At 42.8% G+C, this 24420-nt stretch overlaps 1 protein-coding gene across 5 annotated transcripts in view; it reads left to right on the top strand.

Annotated features, from left to right (window-relative positions):
• The window catches only part of LOC123990538 (pleckstrin homology domain-containing family G member 3), a 115703-nt gene that overhangs the window by 56109 nt on the left and 35174 nt on the right, over positions 1–24420 (top strand). For all 5 annotated transcript variants that reach the window (XM_046291126.1, XM_046291123.1, XM_046291125.1 and 2 more), the window contains one exon: positions 6608–7098. In XM_046291126.1, coding sequence (XP_046147082.1) covers positions 6608–7098 — 491 coding nt within the window. The remainder of the gene's footprint in view (positions 1–6607; positions 7099–24420) is intronic.

Below are 24420 nucleotides of genomic sequence, written 5' to 3' on the forward strand. Positions count from 1 at the left end.
GCTTGGGGGTAAAAACTGTTGAAGCCTTTTTGTCCTACACTTGGCACTCCGGTACCGCTTGCCATGCGGTAGTAAGAGCGAACAGCCTGTGGCTGGGGTCTTTGACAATTTTTAGGGCCTTCCTCTGACACCGCCTGGTGTAGAGGTCCTGGATGGCAGGCAGCGTTGCCCCAGTGATGTACTGGGCCGTGCGCACTACTCATTGAAGTGCGTTGCGGTCGGAGGACGAGCAATTGCCGTACCAGGCAGTGATGCAACCGGTCAGGATGCTCTCTATGTTGCAGCTGTAGAACCTTTTGAGGATCTCAGGACCCATGCCAAATCTTTTTAGTTTCCTGAGGGGTAATCGGTTTTGTCGTGCTCTTCGACTGTCTTGGTGTGTTTGGTTACGTTCAGGGATACGTTGTTATTCTGGCACCACCCAGCCAGGTCTTTGACCTCGTCACTATAGGCTGTCTTGTTGTTGTCGGTGATCAGGCCTACCACTGTTGTCGTCTGCAAACTTAATGATGGTGTTGGAGTCGTGCCTGGCCATGCAGTTGTGGGTGAACAGGGAGCACGCACCCCTAGGGAGCTCCAGTGTTGAGAATCAGCGTGGCAGAAGTGTTGATACCTACCCTCACCACCTGGGGGTGGCCCATCAGGAAGTCCAGGATCCAGTTGCAGTGGGAGGTGTTTAGTCCCAGGTTCCGTAGCTTAGTGATGAGCTTTGAGGATACTATGGTGTTGAACGCTGAGCTGTAGTCAATGAATAGCATTCTCACATAGGTGTTCCTTTTGTCTAGGTGGGGAGTGCTATAGAGATTGCATCATCTGTGGATCTGTTTGGGTGGTATGCAAATTGGAGTGGGTCTAGGGTTTCTGGGATCGTGGTGTTGATGTGAGCCAATACCAGCCTTTCAAAGCACTTCATGGCTACGGACGTGAGTGCTACGTGTCTGTAGTCATTTAGGCAGCTTACCTTAGTGTTCTTGGGCACAGGGACTGTGGTGGTCTCCTTGAAACATGTTGATATTGCAATCAGGGACATGTCAGTGAAGACACAGGCCAGTTGGTCAGCACATGCCCGGAGCACTCGTCCTGGTAATCCGTCTGGCCCCGCAGCCTTGTGTATGTTGACCTGTTTAAAGGTCTTACTCACGTCGGCTACGGAGAGTGTGATCACACAGTCGTACAGAACAGCTGATGCTCACATGCATGCCTCAGTCTTGCTTGCATCGAAGCGAGCATAGAAGTGATTTAGCTCATCTGGTAGGCTCATGTCACTGGGCAGCTCGCGGCTGTGCTTCCCTTTGTAGTCTGTAATACTTTGCCAGCCCTGCCACATCCGACGAGCGTCGGAGCCAGTGTAGTATGATTTAATCATAGCCCTGTATTGACACTTTGCCTGTTTGATGGTTCGTCGCAGGGCATAGCAGGATTTCTTGTAAGCTTCCGGGTTAGAGTCCCGATGTGCTGATATCCAGAAGCTATTTTCTGCCTTAAGATACGGTTTCAGAAACATTATGTGAAAATAAACACATAATCGCACAATTGGTTAGGAGACAGTAGGAGACAGTAAGGAGACAGTAAAATGGCGTCCATCTCCTCTGGCGCCGTCTTGGGCTAGGTTATGAATGCTGTGTTGCACGTTTAGCGTGACAATTTACTTGGCATCATTACATCACATTATATAGGTATGCATGGTAGCATTGCCATCAATTTTTAACATCGGAAAATTAACATGTTCACCGATATATCATGCATCCCTACTTGGTATCATATGTCACGCGTTGACTGTTTGTGACCATGTTCCTAACCACGATTGATTTGTTGATAGCCAGTTCTCCAAGTAGGCCGGTCATTTCAGATCAAATATGAAGTTATAATTTGCTCAGTCATGTTCCTTATAGGCTGATTTTATGATTCTCTTTTCCAATGTCCGTACTGACACACAACTTGGAATGCATACCTACAATGCATTGCTGTTAAATGGTATGCTAGTGTGCACATTATAGGCTGTAATTGTAAATAAGAATTTGCCTAGTTAAATAGCTAAATCAAATAAATAAAAATATTGTTTGTGTTTTGTGACTAAGGGATCACATTACTCTCATAGCTTTATTGATAAGCTTACTATGTCAATGAATGATCTTCCCCTTAGTCATATCCTGTTTCCTCTTAGCTCATCAGGGAGTCAACATGCAGAAACATGTTATAGACCAGTCTTCCACCAGAAACCCTCGTTAACAGCTATGGAATGTCTTGTGCCTGCTGGTGTTTTGAGGAATCTACAGTGTCTTTGATTTTGGTCTGCTGTCTTCAATGAATTTTCCAGCGGTTCAAACTGACATGATTTACAGTATGTTGTTCTAATGTTTTAGTTTGTGACCGATGTTTTGGGCTCTTTGGAATGGCATCACTTTACTTAATTGCATCATCTCTGCAAATCCTATTTAGAGGCCACTAATGCTTTGATGGTGTGAAGTTCTGACATGTGTTTGCAAATGTTGATATTTTAGGTTGCTTATGTCGTTTGGGAATGCATGACACCTCACAGGGTGTGGAGTAATTCTGTAATTTCTCTTATTTTTTTCTCGGGAAGCACTCTTGTTTTTGCAATGCCATACTCATACATCAATAATTTAACTATTTGATGACATGGGCTCAAATCCTGTGGAGGGAACAAAATGGGTCATGGTAAATGATTTGCTTATATTATAAAACTGTGGCATACATTTCCTTCCGTTCAGTTATGAAATGATAGTTACCAAGCAACACGTCACACAAACAAAACCTGAGGGTGCTTTCCAACTGATGCGGCATTCACAGTGATGAACTCATGCAATGTTATATGCATTTGAGTTGTAAAGTAACAAAGCAGTCATTACCTATATGTTTCGTTATTTCCTTTGGCCTTTGTTTATTTATGTGCTTGTCTACTGGAACTATACGTTTTAATCAAAATATGATATACAGTGCATACATGGATAGGCCCAATATGATCGTTGAGAGATCTGTTATATGTTTCCTTCAACCTTCTAATGGAAGCTGAAGTCGTACACTGTATTATCATAGCAGTGCTGTCTTTACCACTAGTATATGTAGACTTTATGGGGTGCTGAGGACCCGATGCCTCAAGATCGACTTCAGAGCGTGGCCATTCTGTAAAATGACCACTGCTCAAACTCTCAGCTCATCAAGTGAAGTGGGCAGCTTGGGCAAGTCTCCCAAGTCCACCATGACTTTTCCACCAACTGTTTCTGTCCTAATGTTAACACAAAATTCCTTAGTTGAGAATGGAAAAGCTCTCACTGATCCAGAAGGAAATTACTGGATTTCTGTATTTTCCAGAGGATGTGGTGTTTTAATTCAGGCACATTTTAGGATGACCTAACAGAGGTCCTTTGTAATACTTGAGGCTGAGTGGCCCTTCACCAGTTTTAAGTTCCGCTTACCTTTTTAAGGTCATCTTCAGCATGACCAGGCTGCTCAAATGTGGGGTCCTTTGTTCTGGTTCACACCTAAAACATGTCCCTTCTCCAGTTCCCAGGAGATTTCACTCCCTTTAAGAAAAATCTATGTATCTGATGGAATTCACAGGCTTTAATGCTGAAAGAAAATCTATCTGCTTAGCTAATCTGTTGGTCAAATTCTGGAAATGAGAAAAATCAACATGAGACCAGAGTCGGGTCTACAGGGAGAAGCCAGGAAAAGGAAACCACTATTGCAAATTTAATCGATCATAAATAACTGTCATTTCCTCATGAGCTACATTACAGTCGTGGCCAAAAGTTTAGAGAATGACACAAATATGAATTTCCACGAAGTCTGCTGCTTCAGTGTCTTTATATATTTTTGTCAGATGTTACTATGGAATACTGAAGTATAATTACAAGCATTTTCATAAGTATCAAAGGCTTTTATTGACAATTACATGACGTTGATGCAAAGAGTCAATATTTGCAGTGTTGACCGTTCTTTTTCAAGACCTTTGCAATCCGCCCTGGCATGTTGTCAATTAACTTCTGGGCCACATCCTGACTGATGGCAGCCTATTCTTGCATAATCAATGCTTGGAGTTTGTCAGAATTTGTGGGTTTTTGATTGAGCACAAGTTCTCAATGGGATTAAGGTCTGGGGAGTTTCCTGGCCATGGACCCAAAACATTCTGGAGTATATGCAAATTGCCATCATACAAACTAAGGCAGCAGACTTTGAAAATTTTATATTTGTGTCATTCTGAAAACTTTTGGCCACGACTGTACATCAAAAGCAGAACACGGTGTCACATTCCGCTGTCTTCATTTCGTGAAAAGTGTTGGTACTATCTCAGTACTTGTATTGTATGTAGTATATACAGTTTAAGTATTAATACTCAGTTTATTTAGTGTATATCTAATGTAATGTACAGTTCATTCAGAAAGTATTCAGACCCCTTGACTTTTTCCACGTTTTGTTACGTTACAGACTTATTCTAAAATTGAGTCGTTTCTTTCCTCATCAATCTACACACAATACGCCATAATAACAAAGCAATACATATATATATATATATATTCAGAATGCACTTTAGTGTGTGTGTGTGTGTGTGTGTGTGTGTGTGTGTGTGTGTGTGTGTGTGTGTGTGTGTGTGTGTGTGTGTGTGTGTGTGTGTGTGTGTGTGTGTGTGTGTGTGTGTGTGTGTGTGTGTGTGTGTGTCCCATCATAAGTATTCACATTTTGTTGCATTACAAAGTGGGATTAAAATAGACTCAATAGTGATTTTCTTTTTGTTATTGATCTACACAATTTATTTTATATTTTATACAAACTAATACAAATTATAGAACTAAAATATTGTCTGCATAACTATTCACCCCCTTTATATAGGCCCTGCCTAAATCGGTTCAGGAGAAACAATTAAAATAAGTTACATGGACTGTGAAATTATAGGGGTTGACATGATTTTTTAAAATGACTTCCCCTTCCTCTGTGCCCCATAGATACAACATTGGTGAAGTTCCTTAGTAAAGTATTGAATTTCAAGCACAGATTAAACTACAAAGAGCTTTTTGAAAGAAGGGCAGGGATTGGTAGATGGGTAACAAATCAGAAATGTAATATATTTTTAAGCATGGTCAAGTTAATAATTACGCTCTTTAGAATATATAATAAACCGTCCAGACACATCAAAGATGGTCTTGCTTCTGATCTGAGCTGCAGGACTGGGAAAAAAAACTGCTCAGGGATTTCACCATGATTCACAGACTTCAAGGGCTGTAATGGGTGAAAACTGAGGATGGATCAACATCGTAGTGACTCAACAATAATGATGTAAATTATAGTGAAAAGAATACAAATATTCCAAAACATTAATCCTGTAAGGCATTAAAGTAATCCTGCAAAAACAAATGCACCATAGGAATACACTTTTTTTGGCCTAAATGCAAAGCCTTATGATTGGGTTAAATCCAACACCACACATCACTAAGTAACTGTGTCCTTGTTTTCAAGCATTGGGGTGGCTGCATCATGGTAGGGGTATGCTTTTCATCGGCAAAGACGTGAGTTTTTCAGGATAAAAATAAATGGTATGGAGCTAAGCACAGGCAAAATCCTTTAGGAGAACCTGCTTCAGTCTGCTTGACACCAGGCACTGAGAGGAACCTTTCAGCAGGACAGAAACCTACAACACAAGGCCAAATCTACACTGGCGTGTCTTACCAAGAAGACCGTGAAAGTTCCAGTGTTTCCAAGTTACAGTTTTGACATAAATCTGCTTGAAAATCTATGGCAAGAATAGATAATTGCTGTCTAGCCATGATCCCCAACACCTTGACAGAGCTTGAAAAATGTTAAAGAAAAATGGGCAAATATTGCACAATCCAGTTGTGCAAAATTCTTAGAGATTTACCTAATAAGAGTCAGCGGTCATCGCTGCTAAAGGTGTTTCTAACATGTATTGACTCGGGGCGAATACTTATATAATCGAGGTAAATTAGTGTTTTATTTATTTATCTTAAAAACAAAATGTAATGTTCAATTTTTTTTGTATAGATTGTTGACAAAAAAAATGGCAAATCCATTGTAATCCCACTTTAAATAGTTATGATAGGCACTATAGCAATGGATTCTGCACTGCATTGAAGCATAAGATGTTCTCCTGACCAGTGACTCATAATTGCAGCTGTCAAAACAAATTGAGTGAAGCTAACTTACTTACATGTGGTATTTAACCAAGTGGATACTTTTTATTTTGCAGAATATGCCTGGACAAGTAGCCATCTGATAAATAGTGGGATGCTACACTGATTTACACCTCTCCCAAATCTCTCTTCTTGATAGGAAACTTCAGTTGCTGTACAATGTCAATAGGGGTCCATTAATGGTACATTTCTGGTGAAACAATCACAAGGCATCTTTGCTCTGCTATTTCTCAGTGAGGGACTTGTTCAGTTGATTGACCAAGTGATGCCTAGCTCTTTACTCATCTTTGATTTTGCTTCAGAAAACGCAGGCGAGTTGAATATGTGATTTGGTGGATGAGCTTTTCCCACTTTTGGATGACCAATCACAATGAATTCCACCAATGTCAGTCAGAATGTACATACGTTTTCCCTGACTCCCTGTCCTCTTCTCCTTCCAGAATCCCCCCGTTTGTCCACTGCCTCCATCAGTAGTAATGAGCGGGCACCCTCCGCCACACCCTCCGACTGCTCTGACTTCCCCTCCGCTGGCCAGCGCCCCGTGAGCCTGGTCTCCACCTTGTCCTCGGGGTCAGGCTCATCCCGGGACGACGGCCCCGCTCCGCCTCCACCTGGCGGCACCGTGCCCCCTGCCGGAGACGACATCGACTTGGAGCTGAATCCTCCGGTTGGCGATCAGGACCGCCAGCACCCCGATACGGCGGACCCTTCTGGGGAAGGACTGGTCTCTCGTGGCGGGAAGTTCGACCAGCTTAACAACAACACTGACACGCCCTCGCGGGCTGCCAGCACCCGCCACACGCCCCCATTATCGCCCTTCGCAGCCATAACCATGGCGCCCAACCCCAAGATCACCTACTTGGATCGGGTGGTCATGGAGATCATCGAGACGGAGCGCATGTACGTGAGGGATCTGCGCAGCATCGTGGAGGTACGTGACAAAGTATCCTCTCTGCTTTTAAAGAGCTCCCATGCATTACACAGTCAAATTAACCTTGGTATTTGTTGGTTTGCCTGTGAAATGTCTTTATTGCAAAAGAGCTCAGTCAAAGTTTTGCCTATACAGAACTTGCCATTATCCCTCTATACACGGCTGGTAGTCAAATCATAACAGTTCTGTGTATAGTGAGTAGGCTGTTCATGTGAAATATCACAATGTAAACTGACTTATGCACTTGTGAGTGTAGAAAAGGCACCCCTAGCGTGAGGGACACTGGTGGGCAGACGGTGTTTCAGGCCTGGGATGTTTGCATGTGACAGGTGGGCTTTCTCCTCACAACCCCTTAGACAGCTCACACGATGGTCCAAGTCCCATTAGCATGTCCTATCTGTCAAACCAGTCCCATGATTGGCCTAAACTTATTAAGGCTAGGCGCAAACAAAAAGGGCAATGAGAGGTCAGTCTCAGATTTACTGTGTGTTGTGTCTGGGATGACAATGCTCATAAAATCACATTTTAAGGCATGTTTGTAAACCATTGCATTGTGTGGACCAAAGAGATTGACAGTGTAAACAAGGGTCTTTCATCTGGTCTCAAGTCGGGTGATTGGCTGGACTATTCATAGATAGATATGAGGATTTGGTTGTTGGCAGTAGGAAGGCCTCATGCTGAGTTGAATCCTTCAATCTCAAGCAATTTGAGTAACTCCAAAAGAGCGTCGCTGGAGAGCTGTCATTCACTTAAATGGAAAATCCAGTTAGCGTGGTCAGACCAGTGCAGCGTCAGGGGGCTTAGCAGGTTTGTTTGTGTGCGAAGGAGACTGCAGCGCGAGCATGTTTTTCTTCTTCGTGTGTCAAGGCTTGTGACCATATGCCATTTCGGCCACATGCCACTCCCATTTCGGCCACATGCCACTCCCATTTCGGCCACATGCCACTCCCATTTCGGCCACATGCCACTCCCATTTCGGCCACATGCCACTCCCATTTCGGCCAGTTCTCTCGACTGTATGGAACTGACTTGAACATTTTGACTTTTATCAATGACTTATTATCAGTGGGTGGAGATGGGAATCCACGGATACCAGGTGTGACGTCACTGGGTTGACTATTATTAACCCTTTAAGGCTAATGCTGTGGGATCATCTCCTTACATAACAATGGGTCTTGACTGGAGGATCATGCCAGTGCTTAAGCAGACAAGTCAATGTCTTTCTTCTTCCATACAGGATGCTGCATGTGGAGATTATGTGTACATTATGCACTGCACGGACTGATTCATCAAACATAATCCAAATATGACAACTTTGCAAACGCCATACACTAGTGGGTGAACACACACCGACACAATAGTGTTTACATACTGCTTTAGATATTACTGCACTGTTGGAGCTAGAAACACAAGCATTTTGCTACACCCACAATAACATCTGCCAAATCCAATTGTATTGGTCACATACCTGGTTAGCAGATGCTAATGGTCACATACCTGGTTAGCAGATGCTAATGGTCACATGCACCTGGTTAGCAGATGCTAATGGTCACATGCACCTGGTTAGCAGATGCTAATGGTCACATGCACCTGGTTAGCAGATGCTAATGGTCACATGCACCTGGTTAGCAGATGCTAATGGTCACATGCACCTGGTTAGCAGATGCTAATGGTCACATGCACCTGGTTAGCAGATGCTAATGGTCACATGCACCTGGTTAGCAGATGCTAATGGTCACATGCACCTGGTTAGCAGATGCTAATGGTCACATGCACCTGGTTAGCAGATGTTACTGAGAGTGTAGCAATATCTGACAGATAATATTTAACAATTGCACAACAACTACCTAATACACACATCTAAGGGATGGAATAAGAATATAAACATATAAATATATGGATGAGCAATGACCGAGCGGCATAGGCAAGATGCAATAGATGGTATAAAATACACTATATACATATGAGTATGTGACCAATAAAATGTGATTTAACACACACACACACACACACACACACACACACACACACACACACACACACACACACACACACACACACACACACACACACACACACACACACACACACACACACACACACACACACACCATGCTGGTATAGTGTTGTTACAAAGGAGTGAGCTCTGTTATTCCAGACCAGCTGTGGTTTAGACATACACACACCACGTTCAAGCACAACACTTACATACTGTACACACACATTATGCTTTTAGCACATGCTCATCCACTCACTCACACCCATCAGTCGAGAGCTCAGTCAAGCAAATCCTGCTAAGAAAGCGATTGTACAATGGCTGCTCAGACTCGTTCTCTCAGGCGTGTCTTCCTCTCGATAAATGTATTATTTCATTTTTTTTAGCTAGACACAGTACTCTTTAGAAATTTTAGAAAACATGTAAAACATGTATTCCATGAATACCTAAATGAGTGAAGTGAATGTTTTCTCATCTTATCATAAATGACATCTTGAAACTGTAGCACCGTTTCATTTTAAAGGACCAGGATGGTACTCTGGAATGACTTGTGTAGCTGACAACATACTAGAGCTGGGACGACAAACCGAAAAGGATCAATACTGACCATTATCAAGGACATTTTACTGATATCCATAATAAGGAATAGTATCCTTCACTAAGAGGAAAGTAAAATAAGGGGACAATGATAAACCACAACATTTAAAGTAGTGGAAGTTGTCCTATGACAGATTTTTGTTTAAATATTACACCTAAATTGATATGGATTTTTGTTCATATGGCCCAGCTCTACAACATACCATTTGTTACCATCACATTTATTTGAAGTAGTGGAGTCAGTGCTTTGCATTTCTTTGTCTTTTTTGTCCTGAAATCCATTGGTTACTTGGTTGGGTTAGGGTTGGAGTACTTGATTGGGCTAGGTTTAGGGTTGGAGTACTTGATTGGGCTAGGTTTAGGGTTGGAGTACTTGATTGGGCTAGGTTTAGGGTTGGAGTACTTGATTGGGCTAGGTTTAGGGTTGGAGTACTTGATTGGGCTAGGTTTAGGGTTGGAGTACTTGATTGGGCTAGGTTTAGGGTTGGAGTACTTGATTGGGCTAGGTTTAGGGTTGGAGTACTTGATTGGGCTAGGGTCAGGGTTGGAGTACTTGATTGGGCTACTGTTAGGGTTGGAGTACTTGATTGGGCTAGGGTTGGAGTACTTGATTGGGCTAGGGTTGGAGTACTTGATTGGGCTAGGGTTGGAGTACTTGATTGGGCTAGGGTTGGAGTACTTGATTGGGCTAGGGTTGGAGTACTTGATTGGGCTAGGGTTGGAGTACTTGATTGGGCTAGGGTTGGAGTACTTGATTGGGCTAGGGTTGGAGTACTTGATTGGGCTAGGGTTGGAGTACTTGATTGGGCTAGGGTTGGAGTACTTGATTGGGCTAGGGTTGGAGTACTTGATTGGGCTAGGGTTGGAGTACTTGATTGGGCTAGGGTTGGAGTACTTGATTGGGCTAGGGTTGGAGTACTTGATTGGGCTAGGGTTGGAGTACTTGATTGGGCTAGGGTTGGAGTACTTGATTGGGCTAGGGTTGGAGTACTTGATTGGGCTAGGGTTGGAGTACTTGATTGGGCTAGGGTTGGAGTACTTGATTGGGCTAGGGTTGGAGTACTTGATTGGGCTAGGGTTGGAATACTTGATTGGGCTAGGGTTGGAGTACTTGATTGGGCTAGGGTTGGAGTACTTGAGTTGGAATACTTGATTGGGCTAGGGTTGGAGTACTTGATTGGGCTAGGGTTGGAGTACTTGATTGGGCTAGGGTTGGAGTACTTGATTGGGCTAGGGTTGGAGTACTTGATTGGGCTAGGTTTAGAGTACTTGATTGGGCTAGGTTTAGAGTACTTGATTGGGCTAGGGTTAGGGTCGGAGTACTTGATTGGGCTAGGGTTGGAGTACTTGATTGGGCTAGGGTTGGAGTACTTGATTGGGCTAGGGTTGGAGTACTTGATTGGGCTAGGTTTAGAGTACTTGATTGGGCTAGGTTTAGAGTACTTGATTGGGCTAGGGTTAGGGTCGGAGTACTTTATCGCTTGACGAAGTCATGAGTGCCCAAAAGGCAGCTATCCAGAATTAGACATTTTTTTAAAAGAGCAAGATCCCACTCAAGTAACTGATTTCGGTCTGAAGTAGAGCTCTCGGCTAACTTGACATGGTATTAGCGACCTTCAGGAACTCTGTATACAATCTCCCATGTCATTTGCGTGGCAACTGATCCATCAACATGGTAAACCTATGAAATTATTGCTCAGAACCCCCAGATTAGCCAATCGGGGCAGAGAGCTGGACATTTCTGTGTCTCAACAGAGGTCATATGGTTGTGTTTTTCATTCATTGTTTATTTTATATTACCAGGTAAATTCACTGAACACATTCTCATTGATGCAAAGTATCAATGACCCAAGTCTGCCTCAGAAGTAGTCCTATGTCCCATGCTGTAGTTCCTGCACGGGGTAAAAGTTGCCTGTCTGCACATGTCTAGGGTGAGCACCGTCCCTCAATACATTGTGGGAAAATGCTAAACTGACCTTCAATTAGTGTCTCTAGGGGAAAGTTCCCCCTACTTCATGACCTTGACCCCACACCACCATCAATGCTCTAGCTCAGTTTTTGCAAGTCTGGATGAAAGTCTTTGTTAGCATGTTAGGCTGGAGTTGGAACTTGACTACCTCACAAGTAGAGGATCAGAAGCATCTGCTCAGACTATATCACTGTAATGTATCATTTCAATTTAACAGCTATATTGGCATGGGAAACATATGTGAACTTTGCCAAAGCGGGTGAAGTAGATAATAAACAAAAGTGAAATAAACAATACAAATGAACAGTAAACATCACACTCACAGAAGTTCCACAAGAATAAATACATTTCAAATGTCATTGTCTATATACAATGTTGTAACGATGTGCAAATAGTTAAAGTACAAAAGGGAAAATAAATCTACATAAATATGGGTTGTATTTACAATGGCGTTGGCCACTGGTTGCCCTTTTCTTGTGGCAACCGGTTACAAATCGTGCTGCTGTGATGGCACACTGGTATTTTACCCCGTAGGTAGGGGAGTTCATAAAATGTTTGTTTGTTTTCAAATACTTTGGATCTGTGTAATCTGAGGGAAATATGTCTCTCTAATATGGTCATACATTGTGCAGGAGGTTAGGAAGTGCAGCTCAGTTTCCACCTCATTTTGTGGGCAGTGTGCACATAGCCTGTCTCCTCTTGGGAGCCAGGTCTGCCTACAGCGGCCTTTCTCAATAGCAAGGTTATGCTCACTGAGTCTGTACATAGTCAAAGCTTTCCTTAAGTTTGGGTCAGTCACAGTGTTCAGGTATTCTGTCACGGTGTACTCTCTGTTTAGGGCCAAATAGCGTGACAGTTTGCTCAGTTGTTTTTGTAAATTCTTTCCAGTGTGTCAAGTATTTACTTATCTTTCTGTTTTCTCATGAGTTGGTTGAGTCTAATTGTGTTTCTGTCCTGGGGCTGTGTGGGTTGTGTTTGTGAACAGAGCTCCAAGGCCAGCTTACTTAGGGGACTCTTCTCCAAGTTCATCTCTATAGGGAATTTAGCGTCTCTTTTCTGGATTTTGATCATTAGTGGGTATCGGCCTAATTCTGCACTGTGTGCGTTATTTGGTGTTTAACGTTGTACACTGAGGATATTTTTGCAGAATTCTGCATGCAGAGTCATAGTTTGGTGTTTGTCCCATTTTGTGAATTCTTGGTTGGTGAGAGGACCCCAGACCTCACAACCATATAGGGCAATGGGTTCTATGACTGATTCAAGTATTTTTAGCCAGATCCTATTTGGTATGTCGAATTGTATGTTCCTTTTGATGGCATAGAAGTCCCTTCTTGCCTTGTCTCTCAGCTCGTTCACAGCTTTGTGGAAGTTATCTGTGGCGCTGATGTTTTGGCCGAGGTATGTATGGTTTTTTTGTTTGCTCTAGGGCAACGGTGTCTAGATGGAATTTTTATTTGTGGTCTTGGCGACTGGACCTTTTTCGGAACACCGTTGGATTTTTTTATCTTGATTGGGCTGGGTTGTGCATAAGATCTAGGTGCTTGGGCTCCTTGGTTGGTGACAGTACTTGATTGGGACATTTGGGATTGTAGGGTGAGGCCGGGTACTGTTCTAGTATCTCTGACTTAACATTTGTTTGACTTAATTGAAGAACCTGCTGTCAGTGGTAACGTGCATGGGTTGATTTATGTGTGAAAGGCACAAAGCACCTTTTTACTTTCTCACTGAAATGACAAAGGTTTATTCTATTCAAGCTTGAGTTGTTGGAGCATGTAAGGTAGGGCCTCTCTATAGATATCAAACAACAGAGGCAGGGTCCCTAAATCTATTTAACTAACCACACAGCGCCAACCCTGGGCACTCCTATACTATCCCCCTCCACCCACAAAAAGATGACTTCACAATTGTCCAGGATCTTACCTGACCATTCATTCACCAATAGAGAAAACCCATACTTACTATTCCAGTATTTTCTATCACAATTCCCTCTGACGTTTGTGGGTTTTGGGTGCTGGCCATGGTGCCTGGTTTGATTTTCATTCGAGCCTCTTTAACTGGCTCAGAGATGTAAAACGATACATTGTACGTGTGCGGGTTTCGCATGAGTTGGAATTTCCCTGTGAACTTGGAAATGTTTTAGCAAAAGTATGCCTCGGTGAGGTAAATCCGTAAGATTGGAAAATGAGTGGTGTAACACACAATCCGAAGCGGTGTTCCACATTCGGGGGAATGTTGACTTTTCCGTCGAAGCAGAAAGAACTGATTTCACCGTGGGCTTTAGTCCACGGTGCTGTAAATGACATCTCCACTGACACCATTTCTCCACTGTATTTGATGAGCGGATACCAGAACTCCATTTGGGTGTGGATTGCCTGTATATTCATTCGTTAAAATTCGTGATGTACGTTTTTGTTGAAATATGCTGACTTGTATACGTTTGCACCAAATAGGTCAGTGTATTCAGGCACGACTCCAACCACTACCCCACCCCACCCCATTATCCATTCAACCATATGTAACAGGATCCTTCTCTGCCACGGTCGACTCGAGATTCAAACCAGTGTTCCCAACCATACAGCATACCCATGAAGCCACTGACATTAGCACTAGCCTGGGGTCGGCCAGTATTTTAGGTTTCTGGGAAGGTGGCATCAGTGAGCGACGCTAACTTAGCCCAATATGCATCCTTTCCATTGTTGCCTGCATACTCTTGTCCCATGAGCATTAATATGACAGAGAAGGAAACACTAACACACTTCACTCTAGAATGTTTGCTTCCTCCCATGAGGACCAGAGGTGAGGAAAACAAGTATTTCTTTCTCTCTCTTCCACTTCTTCTTGCTCTCTTTTTTATTTTTCATATATATATGTGTGTTTCTTTTTTGTGTTTTTGTGTGTGTGTGTGTATGTATGCGTGTGTGTGCGTGTGTGTGTGTGTGTGTGTGTGTGTGTGTGGGGTGTGTGTGGGTGTGTGTGTGTGTGTGTGTGTGTGTGTGTGTGTGTGTCTACATCACCAGCATGTGTTAAATAGATGAGAGAAAGTAGTCCCCAATGTACAGGTTGTCTGATGTCAGACTGAGGAAAGGCTTGATTTACAGGGAGTAAGGGAACAGGAGACCTCCCTCAGTGAGCCACCAGGGAAGCGTTGCAGGCATTGAACAGAAGGGGGGCACTAAACGATAACCCGTGATCAAGCAGGAAATCCAACTAAAACATATTGATATTAATATCTTGCTTTATTTCGGGGGGGGGGGTGTAACTAGCCCAGTTTGGAGTGTAACCTATTTGAGGTTGTGGACAGGTGTCTTTTATACTGATAACAAGTTCAAACAGGTGCCATTAATACAGGTAACGAGTGGAGGACAGAGGAGCCTCTTAAAGTAGAAGTTACAGGTCTGTGAGAGCCAGAAATATTTTTTGTTTGTAGGTGACCAAATACTTATTTTCCACCATAATTTGCAAATTAATTAATTAAAAATCCTACAGTGATTTTTCTGGATTTTTTTCTTCTAATTTTGTCTGTCATAGTTGAAGTGTACATATGATAATTACAGGCCTCATCTTTTTAAGTGGGAGAACTTGCACAATTGGTGGCTGACTAAATACTTTTTTTGCCCCACTGTATATATGTGTGTGTCCTCTTTTGGGGGGGTGTGTGTGTTTGTTTGTTTGCCCGTTTGTGTGTGTGTGTTCCCATGTGTGTAGGTACCTATGTTTGTGTAAGTAAATTGGTACAGTACATACTATAAGGTAAACCTTGAGATTATGTGCATCTGTTGAATAACAAGTTTTGTGTATTTAAGAAGGATTAGGTAAGTGTTTTTTATTTTATTGAATATTCTAAACAAACAATATACTTGCAGTGAAGCTGCTCAACAACTACATCACACCAGTCATCCAACAACTACATCACACCAGTCATCCAACAACTACATCACACCAGTCATCCAACAACTACATCACACCAGTCATCCAACAACTACATCACACCAGTCATCCAACAACTACATCACACCAGTCATCCAACAACTACCAGTCATCCAACAACTACCAGTCATCCAACAACTACATCACACCAGTCATCCAACAACTACATCACGCCAGTCATCCAACAACTACATCACGCCAGTCATCCAACAACTACATCACGCCAGTCATCCAACAACTACATCACGCCAGTCATCCAACAACTACATCACGCCAGTCATCCAACAACTACATCACGCCAGTCATCCAACAACTACATCACGCCAGTCATCCAACAGATTCCCATTCAGAGCGTCACACAGAAGCATCCAGGGTCAATGCCCTGCTCAGGGGCATGTTGACCGATCTACCAGCAGGACAAAAAACGTGAACCCGAACCCTCCAAGATCCCCCCACACACACACACACAGTTCCCCAATAGCTGTCCCTCAACCATTCGACCATTCGAGACCCCTCCCATAGCCCCCCCCCAGGAAAATAACAAATACAATTCATTCCATTCCCCACCCCCAATAACCCCCCAATGCACCAGCAACCAAGAGAATGAACTAAAGAGAAGAAGACAGAAGAAAACGGCAAACAATAATGCTAGAAATAACATTTAAATAAATTTCAAACAAAAGACATCAAGGACAACTTAAATCATAACAGCAACTGTATATGTTTGTGTGCATGTCTGGCACTATGACATGTATGTGTGTGTTCTTGTATGTGTTTATTTGAATGAGAGTGTGTGTATATGCACGTGTACAAACACCTGCACGGCATCAGCCTCAGGCAAACCGGCCTTAGCTGTAAAAACACTGCCACTTAGTGTCATTCAAATGTACTTTTCACTGTTTTATTTAGACTTTTTTTAAAAGTCTTTGACCATCATTCTATCTCCCACACAGCAACTCCCCTCCCATTTGTCTCCAATTCCACATACCAAACGAGAAGGAAATAGAACTAAAACATATTGATATTAGTATCTTGCTTTATTTCGTTGGGGGGGTGTAGCTGTTTAGATACTAACAGTGTGGAGTGGTGTGTGTTGGATTTAGAAATGAAAGTGTAAATAGACGGCTGAAAATTCCGAGCTAATCCTCCATCTGAGGTCTGATCTGCTTTTCTGATTATACCTTGACTGCATTTCAGATCAACTGGGATCTAACATGCCTCCACCACAGCCTAGTTTACACTTGTTTGTACGTACCTGCCCGAATGCGTGTGTGTGTGTGCCCTTTGTGTGTGTGTGCCGTGCCCTTTGTGTGTGTGTTTGTATAAGTAAATTGGTACAGTACATACTATAAGATAACTTCATCATGTGCATCGGTTGAATAACATGTTTTGTGTATTTAAGAAGGATTAGGTAAGTGTGTTTTTGGATAAGGGGAAATTTGCACACGTCATTGTGTAATGAACTATTCCAATGAAAATTTGCATTCGAAGATGAACACCGAGACGTATGTACATGCACCCGCCGACCTGTGTGTGTGCTTGTAAACAATAAGCTTTTGTTTAGTTTTATCTAACCTCAATTCACCAGACTGAACAATGTTGTGTGCTTCAAAAACCTGTTTTGGGCCTAGATTATGGTACAACGAAACTCAAATGTTTAGACAACCTTCATGATGTGCGGCGTGGTTGAAGCATCTCTCGTCTCGCTGGTGTTCTCTGTTCACCTCGTATGATCCCTTTGACCTGAGTTGACCACTTGGGTTAAAGCACATAGCCCACACGTAGATCTGTTATTTATCCTCGTTGAGCGTGCTATAATGTCTGCAGATGGTTGGACTGCATCCCATTCCCCGGAGGATTAACAAAATGAAGCATGTTAAGCATAACATCACAGATCTAGTACAAAGCCCCTCTCTGACGCTTGCTTACACTGAGTAAAGCGGATACCTTTTGCGTTCGCTTGCGCCAAATTGGAAGCTGACTGTTACGTGGCGCTAACAGCGTTATTTTGGTCAACCTGCATGATAACTGTCTTTTGTTCGGTGCGTTGTGAACTGCTAGACAAAAACGAGACATGTCAGATTTCACCATGCTGTTCACTCACACCCTCTAGTGGATGGATGATGTCTCACACACGCGCGCACACACACACATATACACACACACACACAACTCCACCCAACCTGAATGACTAGGGAAGTGCTGCAACTGGAAGCTGGAGGGTCTCCAAGTATTTATTTTAGCACAGAGTGGCATATCAATACACAAACACACACACTTATGCTGTCCCTTGCATATGTTATATTGTCTCATGACCAAGTTTAGATGTCAAAATAATGGTTGAGGTTTACAGTTATGAGATCAACCCAGAACCTAAAATAATGCTGACTTGTCAAGCAGTTTGCAAAAGGGTCTATTTGCTCCTTTGTGTGTATATACAGATTTCAGTCTACGGACGAATGTAAAAGCCTGACCATAACATAGCAGGTCCTGACCATAACGTAGCAGGTCCTGACCATAACGTAGCAGGTCCTGACCATAACGTAGCAGGTCCTGACCATAACGTAGCAGGCCCTGAGCATAACGTAGCAGGCCCTGAGCATAACGTAGCAGGCCCTGAGCATAACGTAGCAGGCCCTGAGCATAACGTAGCGGGCCCTGAGCATAACGTAGCGGGCCCTGAGCATAACGTAGCGGGCCCTGAGCATAACGTAGTGGGTCCTGAGCATAACGTAGCGGGTCCTGAGCATAACGTAGCAGGTCCTGAGCATAACGTAGCGGGTCCTGAGCATAACGTAGCGGGTCCCGAGCATAACGTAGCAGGTCCCGAGCATAACGTAGCAGGTCCTGAGCATAACGTAGCAGGTCCTGAGCATAACGTAGCAGGTCCTGAGCATAACGTAGCAGGTCCTGAGCATAACGTAGCAGGTCCTGAGCATAACGTAGCAGGTCCTGAGCATAACGTAGCAGGTCCTGAGCATAACGTAGCAGGTCCTGAGCATAACGTAGCAGGTCCCGACCATAACGTAGCAGGTCCTGACCATAACGTAGCAGGTCCTGAGCATAACGTAGCAGGTCCCGAGCATAACGTAGCAGGTCCTGTCAATCATTATCCAGAGATTGGTACAGTAACTACAGTGAATTTTCAAAACATACTTAAATGGCGTGTTATCAGTGTCACACAGAGTTTCTGAGAATCATTTGTTATTTATGTTTGAACTTTGACATGTATTGGTTAGATACAAACCAAAATAATAGAGACAATCAGGGCAGATGTTAAAAAAGAAAAATAGAGGCAATGAATCAAAAAAAAAATATTTAGGTAAATAAGCTTTATTAGTCAAAGTAGAAAAAGTAAAGAAATTAGTGTGTGTGTGTGTGGCGCGCTCACTCGGGCTGTTCAAAAGTTCAGTGACGTGAAAAAGGAGGAGGGACGGAAAAAGAATGGCTTGATGGAGGGGAGAAGTGATCTGGCATCTGCAGTTAGGGGAGAAGTTTCTGTCTGGCAGACTTTCACCCCCAACAGAGGACAATAGGAGAAGAGAAAATTGACATGAGTTTAATCAGGATGGAACTCTGCTGTCTGTATTATTAACTCTTTCAGGATATTAATGTCATTAGTGCTAACTTCGGGGAGTAATTCTGAGCTAGAAAACCCATAACTGTTTTGAGGCTCCCTAATGCACAAAAAAACTACTGTATATTGGTTTTAAATAAACCTTAACCCATTTCACTACCTCAGACATTTCAGTGCTACATTTACCTTCATGTTGTCCGATTTTGGCAGTTAATTTGCACCCTTCAAGAGGATCTACTTTGTAATAATATATGAAATGCTCAAATGACTCATACGTATTCAACAGGAGGTCGAACCCTGAGAATCGTACCTGTTTTGGATAGGGTTGGGTGTTGGACTGCTCCATCTTCTGTTGACTCTTGGCCTGCTTCTTCTGGGACTTTTCCCTTTGGCTCCTCAACCATTCCTCCTCTACCTCCTTTCGTTCCTCCATTGCCATCAGCAGCGTGGCCCTTTTTTTCTGCTCAAACATAGCACAGGTCATGCCTCGGTCTAAATTGCCTTTGATGACCAACTGGTCCCCTTTCTTTTCCTCATTTACGAAGGTCTTCTTGATCTTTGTCTCGTGGTTTGGTCTTACTATTTTGTTCAGCCAGTACACCGCCCTTCTGCACTTGCTGTTTTTGATCAACGCTTTTTTTTCTGCCTCATCTTGGAAGTCTTTGTCCTCTTCGTCACTGGTCTCGGTCTGGAGGCTTGAGCAATCTGAGCCCTGTGGGTCCTCCTCTTCTTCATCTTCATCCACCAGGAACTGTTTGTGATTTTTCTTCAGTTCCGCAATGATCTTCTGACGTTCGATCTCAAAGGCCTCGGCCTGAGCCTTCTGCTCAGCTTCCTCGGCCTGAGCCTTCTGCTCAGCTTCCTCGGCCTGAGCCTTCTGCTCAGCTTCCTCGGCCTGAGCCTTCTGCTCAGCTTCCTCGGCCTGAGCCTTCTGCTCAGCTTCCTCTGCCTCCTTGAGGAGCCTCTGCTTGGCATCTTCAATCTCCGACGAATGGACGATCCTCTCCTTGTAGGCAACATCTACATCGATCCATTCGTTGTCATCAAGCTCGATGTCCATCACTATACATTGAGCCTCGGTAGCCATCTCTGGCTCTAAATCCTGGTTGGGCTCCGGAGCTTGGTCAGTCTGGGTCTGGAGCCAGGACTGTGGTGTGAGGTCGGCCCGGGGCCTGGGCTTGCACACGATGAGTCCCTGGGGCTCCGCCGCAACCTGATCACCCTCCACCTGTTGCTCTGTCAGGCTCTGGGCTCTCATTTTCTCAATCACTTTCTGTAATTCAAAATGTTAATACTAAATTAACAACAATTGCAATTACGATCTCTATTCTGCTATTCAATAACAATCATCATAATACTCATGTAAAGTCCTAGTTATTGTCATCATATAACATCATCATAATCGTGGTCATAATGTCTGCCTTGCCTGCCATCTTAGCATCTCAGACTGTTGTTGATGCTCTCTTCCAGCTTTCATGATCCTCGTCTGTCTCAGCTGGAGATCATAGTCTTTCAGGTTTTGCTCCTCCTTGAACCACTCAATTTCAGCATTCTTCTTCCTCTCAATCTCTTGAATAGCTTCCTGTAGTCGTCCTTCAAACTCCTCTTCCATATTCTTTCTAAGGTGCATCTGTATCTTCCTTTTGATTTGTTGGAGTTTCTCCAGCTGTCCTTCTTTCATCTTCCGTAGCTCTTCCTCCAACTCTGTTCTTCTGTTGGTCTCCTCCTGGATCATGGTCCTGGCCCTCTCAACCAGCTGAGTCCTTTTCTCTCTCTCTTTCTCGACCGTATTTTTGCACCTCTCCAGAAGGCTTTGCACGGCCTCCTGAGCCTGCTCTGCTTCTTCCTCCTCCATCCGGCGGAGCTTATCTTTCAGACGCTGATTCTCCGTCTCTCTCTCCTCCCACCTGCTCTCCATTTCTTTATGGAGTACGATATTGCACCTCTCCTTGGTGCTCTCTGCTCTTTTGCCCCATCCTCTCTTTTATCCGTGAGTCCTCTCTGACCTTTGACCCTTAGGTCAGGACTGCTCGATTCATTTGCCATTCTTCTAGCAGGAGTAACAGAACATGTACAGTACCAGTCAACAGTTTGGACACGCTTACTCAAGGGTTTTCCTTTATTTTTGTTATTTTCTACATTGTAGAATAATGGTAGATGACCTGGCCTCTACAATCACCCGACCTCAACCCAAGGTGGATGGTTTGGAATGAGTGAAGGAAAAGCAGCTAACAAGAAAATAGTAAAAATAAAGAAAAAAGGCTTGTGTGTCCAAACTTTTGACTAGTACTGTAAATACAACACTCTCATAACATACAGGCTAAATACACCATTCACACAAGACACATGCCATGTATCTCCATAGAGAGAGGATGCAAAGAACACAATCATCACCAAGAGCCTATGAGCAGTTCTACAGTATGCATGTACGAATAACGAGCCCCACCACGAACCTAAACTTTGACATCTGTGACCACACCCACATATTCTGATTGGTTGATTCATCATATGAATCCTTTGCTTTAAGAGACAGTTTCTTTACACTAGCCATTGCTCCCCAAAACCAACTATATTACTTTACAATAATATATAATAATAATAATATATGCCATTTAGAAGACGCTTTTATCCAAAGCGACTTACAGTCATGTGTGCATACATTCTACGATAACAACATTAGACCATAACAACATTAGACCATAACAACATTAGACCATAACAGCATTAGACCATTAGATCATAACAACATTAGATCATAACAACATTAGATCATAACAACATTAGACCATTAGACCATAACAACATTAGACCATAACAACATTGGACCATAACAACATTAGACCATAACAACATTAGACCATTAGATCATAACAACATTAGACCATTAGACCATAACAACATTAGACAATTAGATCATAACAACATTAGATCATAACAGCATTAGACCATTAGACCATAACAACATTAGACCATAACAACATTAGACCATAACAACATTAGACCATTTAACTTAACATTTAACAGACACAATAACTTTAATTATTAAAACATGTAATGTAACCACAATGCTCTCTGTTTCCTATTTATCCAGTAGTGGAGTTTTAGTAAGACATTGAAGACATGTCTACTCACCACCATCCAGTCACTCCAGCTAACTGTCTGTGACCGAATCAGTAATGGATTTGGTATTTTGTGTTTGACCTCATGACAACTCATTGTGATGTCATTCTAATGTCATGCCTACGCCTACGCTGACCAGCTGAGCATCACAATAGAGTCCTGTATTCTGCCCCATTGAATTATATAGAAAACCATTTAATAGGATTTGTATCCAGTGCCACCTTAACAGTTAGGCCTAATCAGAGACAAACACTTGCCGGCTGTACTGTATACACATATATAGCTGAGGCAAGCGCAGCACTTTTAGTTTTGGTTATGTTTTAAATATATATATATATATATATATGAAAAAAGGCAGCTACCTTTTTTCTTATTTTAGTCACTGGTGAAAGTTATAGGCAGTTATCTGAATATTTGCAATAAAGAGCGAATAAAAATCCTCATATAAAACAGACTATGGTTGTGCACTACCATACTGTATAGTGCTCTACCTTTGACCATAGCCCTGTGGGCTGTCCCAGATAAAAGGTAGTGCACTATTTAGGAGAGAGGGGGCCATTTGGGACACAGCGTTAAGGTATTACTGAAGTCAGATGAAGGTACTTACCAACGCATAGTTATCAGATTGTATTGCTCTTAAGTATCCTAATTCTATGTACCAACGGCCCTCTGTCACTCAACTGAATCAGTACTGGTGGATTTGGGCTTTTATACCCTTTCCTGCATTGTGATGTCATGCCTATGTCTATGATGTCATGCTTAGTGACACCCACGTCCAACATCACTACTCTGGATGGCTCTGACTTAGAATATGTGGACAGCTACAAATACCTACGTGTCTGGTTAGACTGTAAACTCTCCTTCCAGACTCACATCAAACATCTCCAATCCAAAGTTAAATCTAGAATTGGCTTCCTATTTTGCAACAAAGCATCCTTCACTCATGCTGCCAAACACCCTTGTAAAACAGACCATCCTACCAATCATCAACTTCGGCGATGTAATTTACAAAATAGCCTCCAATACCCTACTCAATAAATTGGATGCAGTCTATCACAGTGCCATCCGTTTTGTCACCAAAGCCCCATATACTACCCACCACTGCGACCTGGTCACCATAGCATCACCCACCTGTAGCATGCGCTCCAGCAGGTATATCTCTCTGGTCACCCCCAAAACCAATTCTCCCTTTGGCCACCTCTCCTTCCAGTTCTCTGCTGCCAATGACTGGAACGAACTACAAAAAATCTCTGAAACTGGAAACAATTATCTCCCTCACTAGCTTTAAGCACCAGCTGTCAGAACAGCTCACAGATTACTGCACCTATACATAGCCCATCTATAATTTACCCCAAACAACTACCTCTTCCCCTACTGCATTTATTTATTTATTTTGCTCCTTTGTACCCCATTATTTCTATCTCTACTTTGCACTTTCTTCCACTGCAAATCTACCATTCCAGTGTTTTACTTGCTATATTGTATTTACTTCGCCACCATGGCCTTTTGTTGCCTTTACCTCCCTTATCTCACCTCACATTGTATATAGACTTATTTTTCTACTGTATTATTGACTGTATGTTTGTTTTACTCCATGTGTAACTCTGTGTTGTTGTTGTATCTGTCGAACTGCTTTGCCTCATCTTGGCCAGGTCACAGTTGTAAATGAGAACTTGTTCTCAACTTGCCTACCTGGTTAAATAAAGGTTAAGAGAAACATTCCACTGTTAGCCATACTCCTACACAAATGTCTCTTTCTGCAATCCACTTTTCCTGCATTTCTGTCCTCCCTAATTTCTTGTGTTACAGTTATATCAGACTGCATATACATGTCAAAGACAGTGAGATGTCCCTGATACATTCCCATCCTTTTTTCTTCTTCATAGAAACAGAATGGAAACACCACAGAGATACGTGATGAAAAGTGTGACAAAAGTACAAAACAAAATCATGTATTTTATTTAACTAGGCAAGTCAGTTAATTAAGAACACATTCTTATTTTCAATGATGGCCTAGGAACAGTGGGTTAACTGCCTTGTTCAGGGGCAGAATGACAGATTTGTACCTTGTCAGCTCAGAGATTCGAACTTTCAACCTTTAGGTTACTAGACCAACGCTCTAACCACTAGGCTACC

This window comes from Oncorhynchus gorbuscha, linkage group LG12 (assembly GCF_021184085.1).
Source record: "Oncorhynchus gorbuscha isolate QuinsamMale2020 ecotype Even-year linkage group LG12, OgorEven_v1.0, whole genome shotgun sequence".
NCBI lineage: Eukaryota > Metazoa > Chordata > Actinopteri > Salmoniformes > Salmonidae > Oncorhynchus > Oncorhynchus gorbuscha.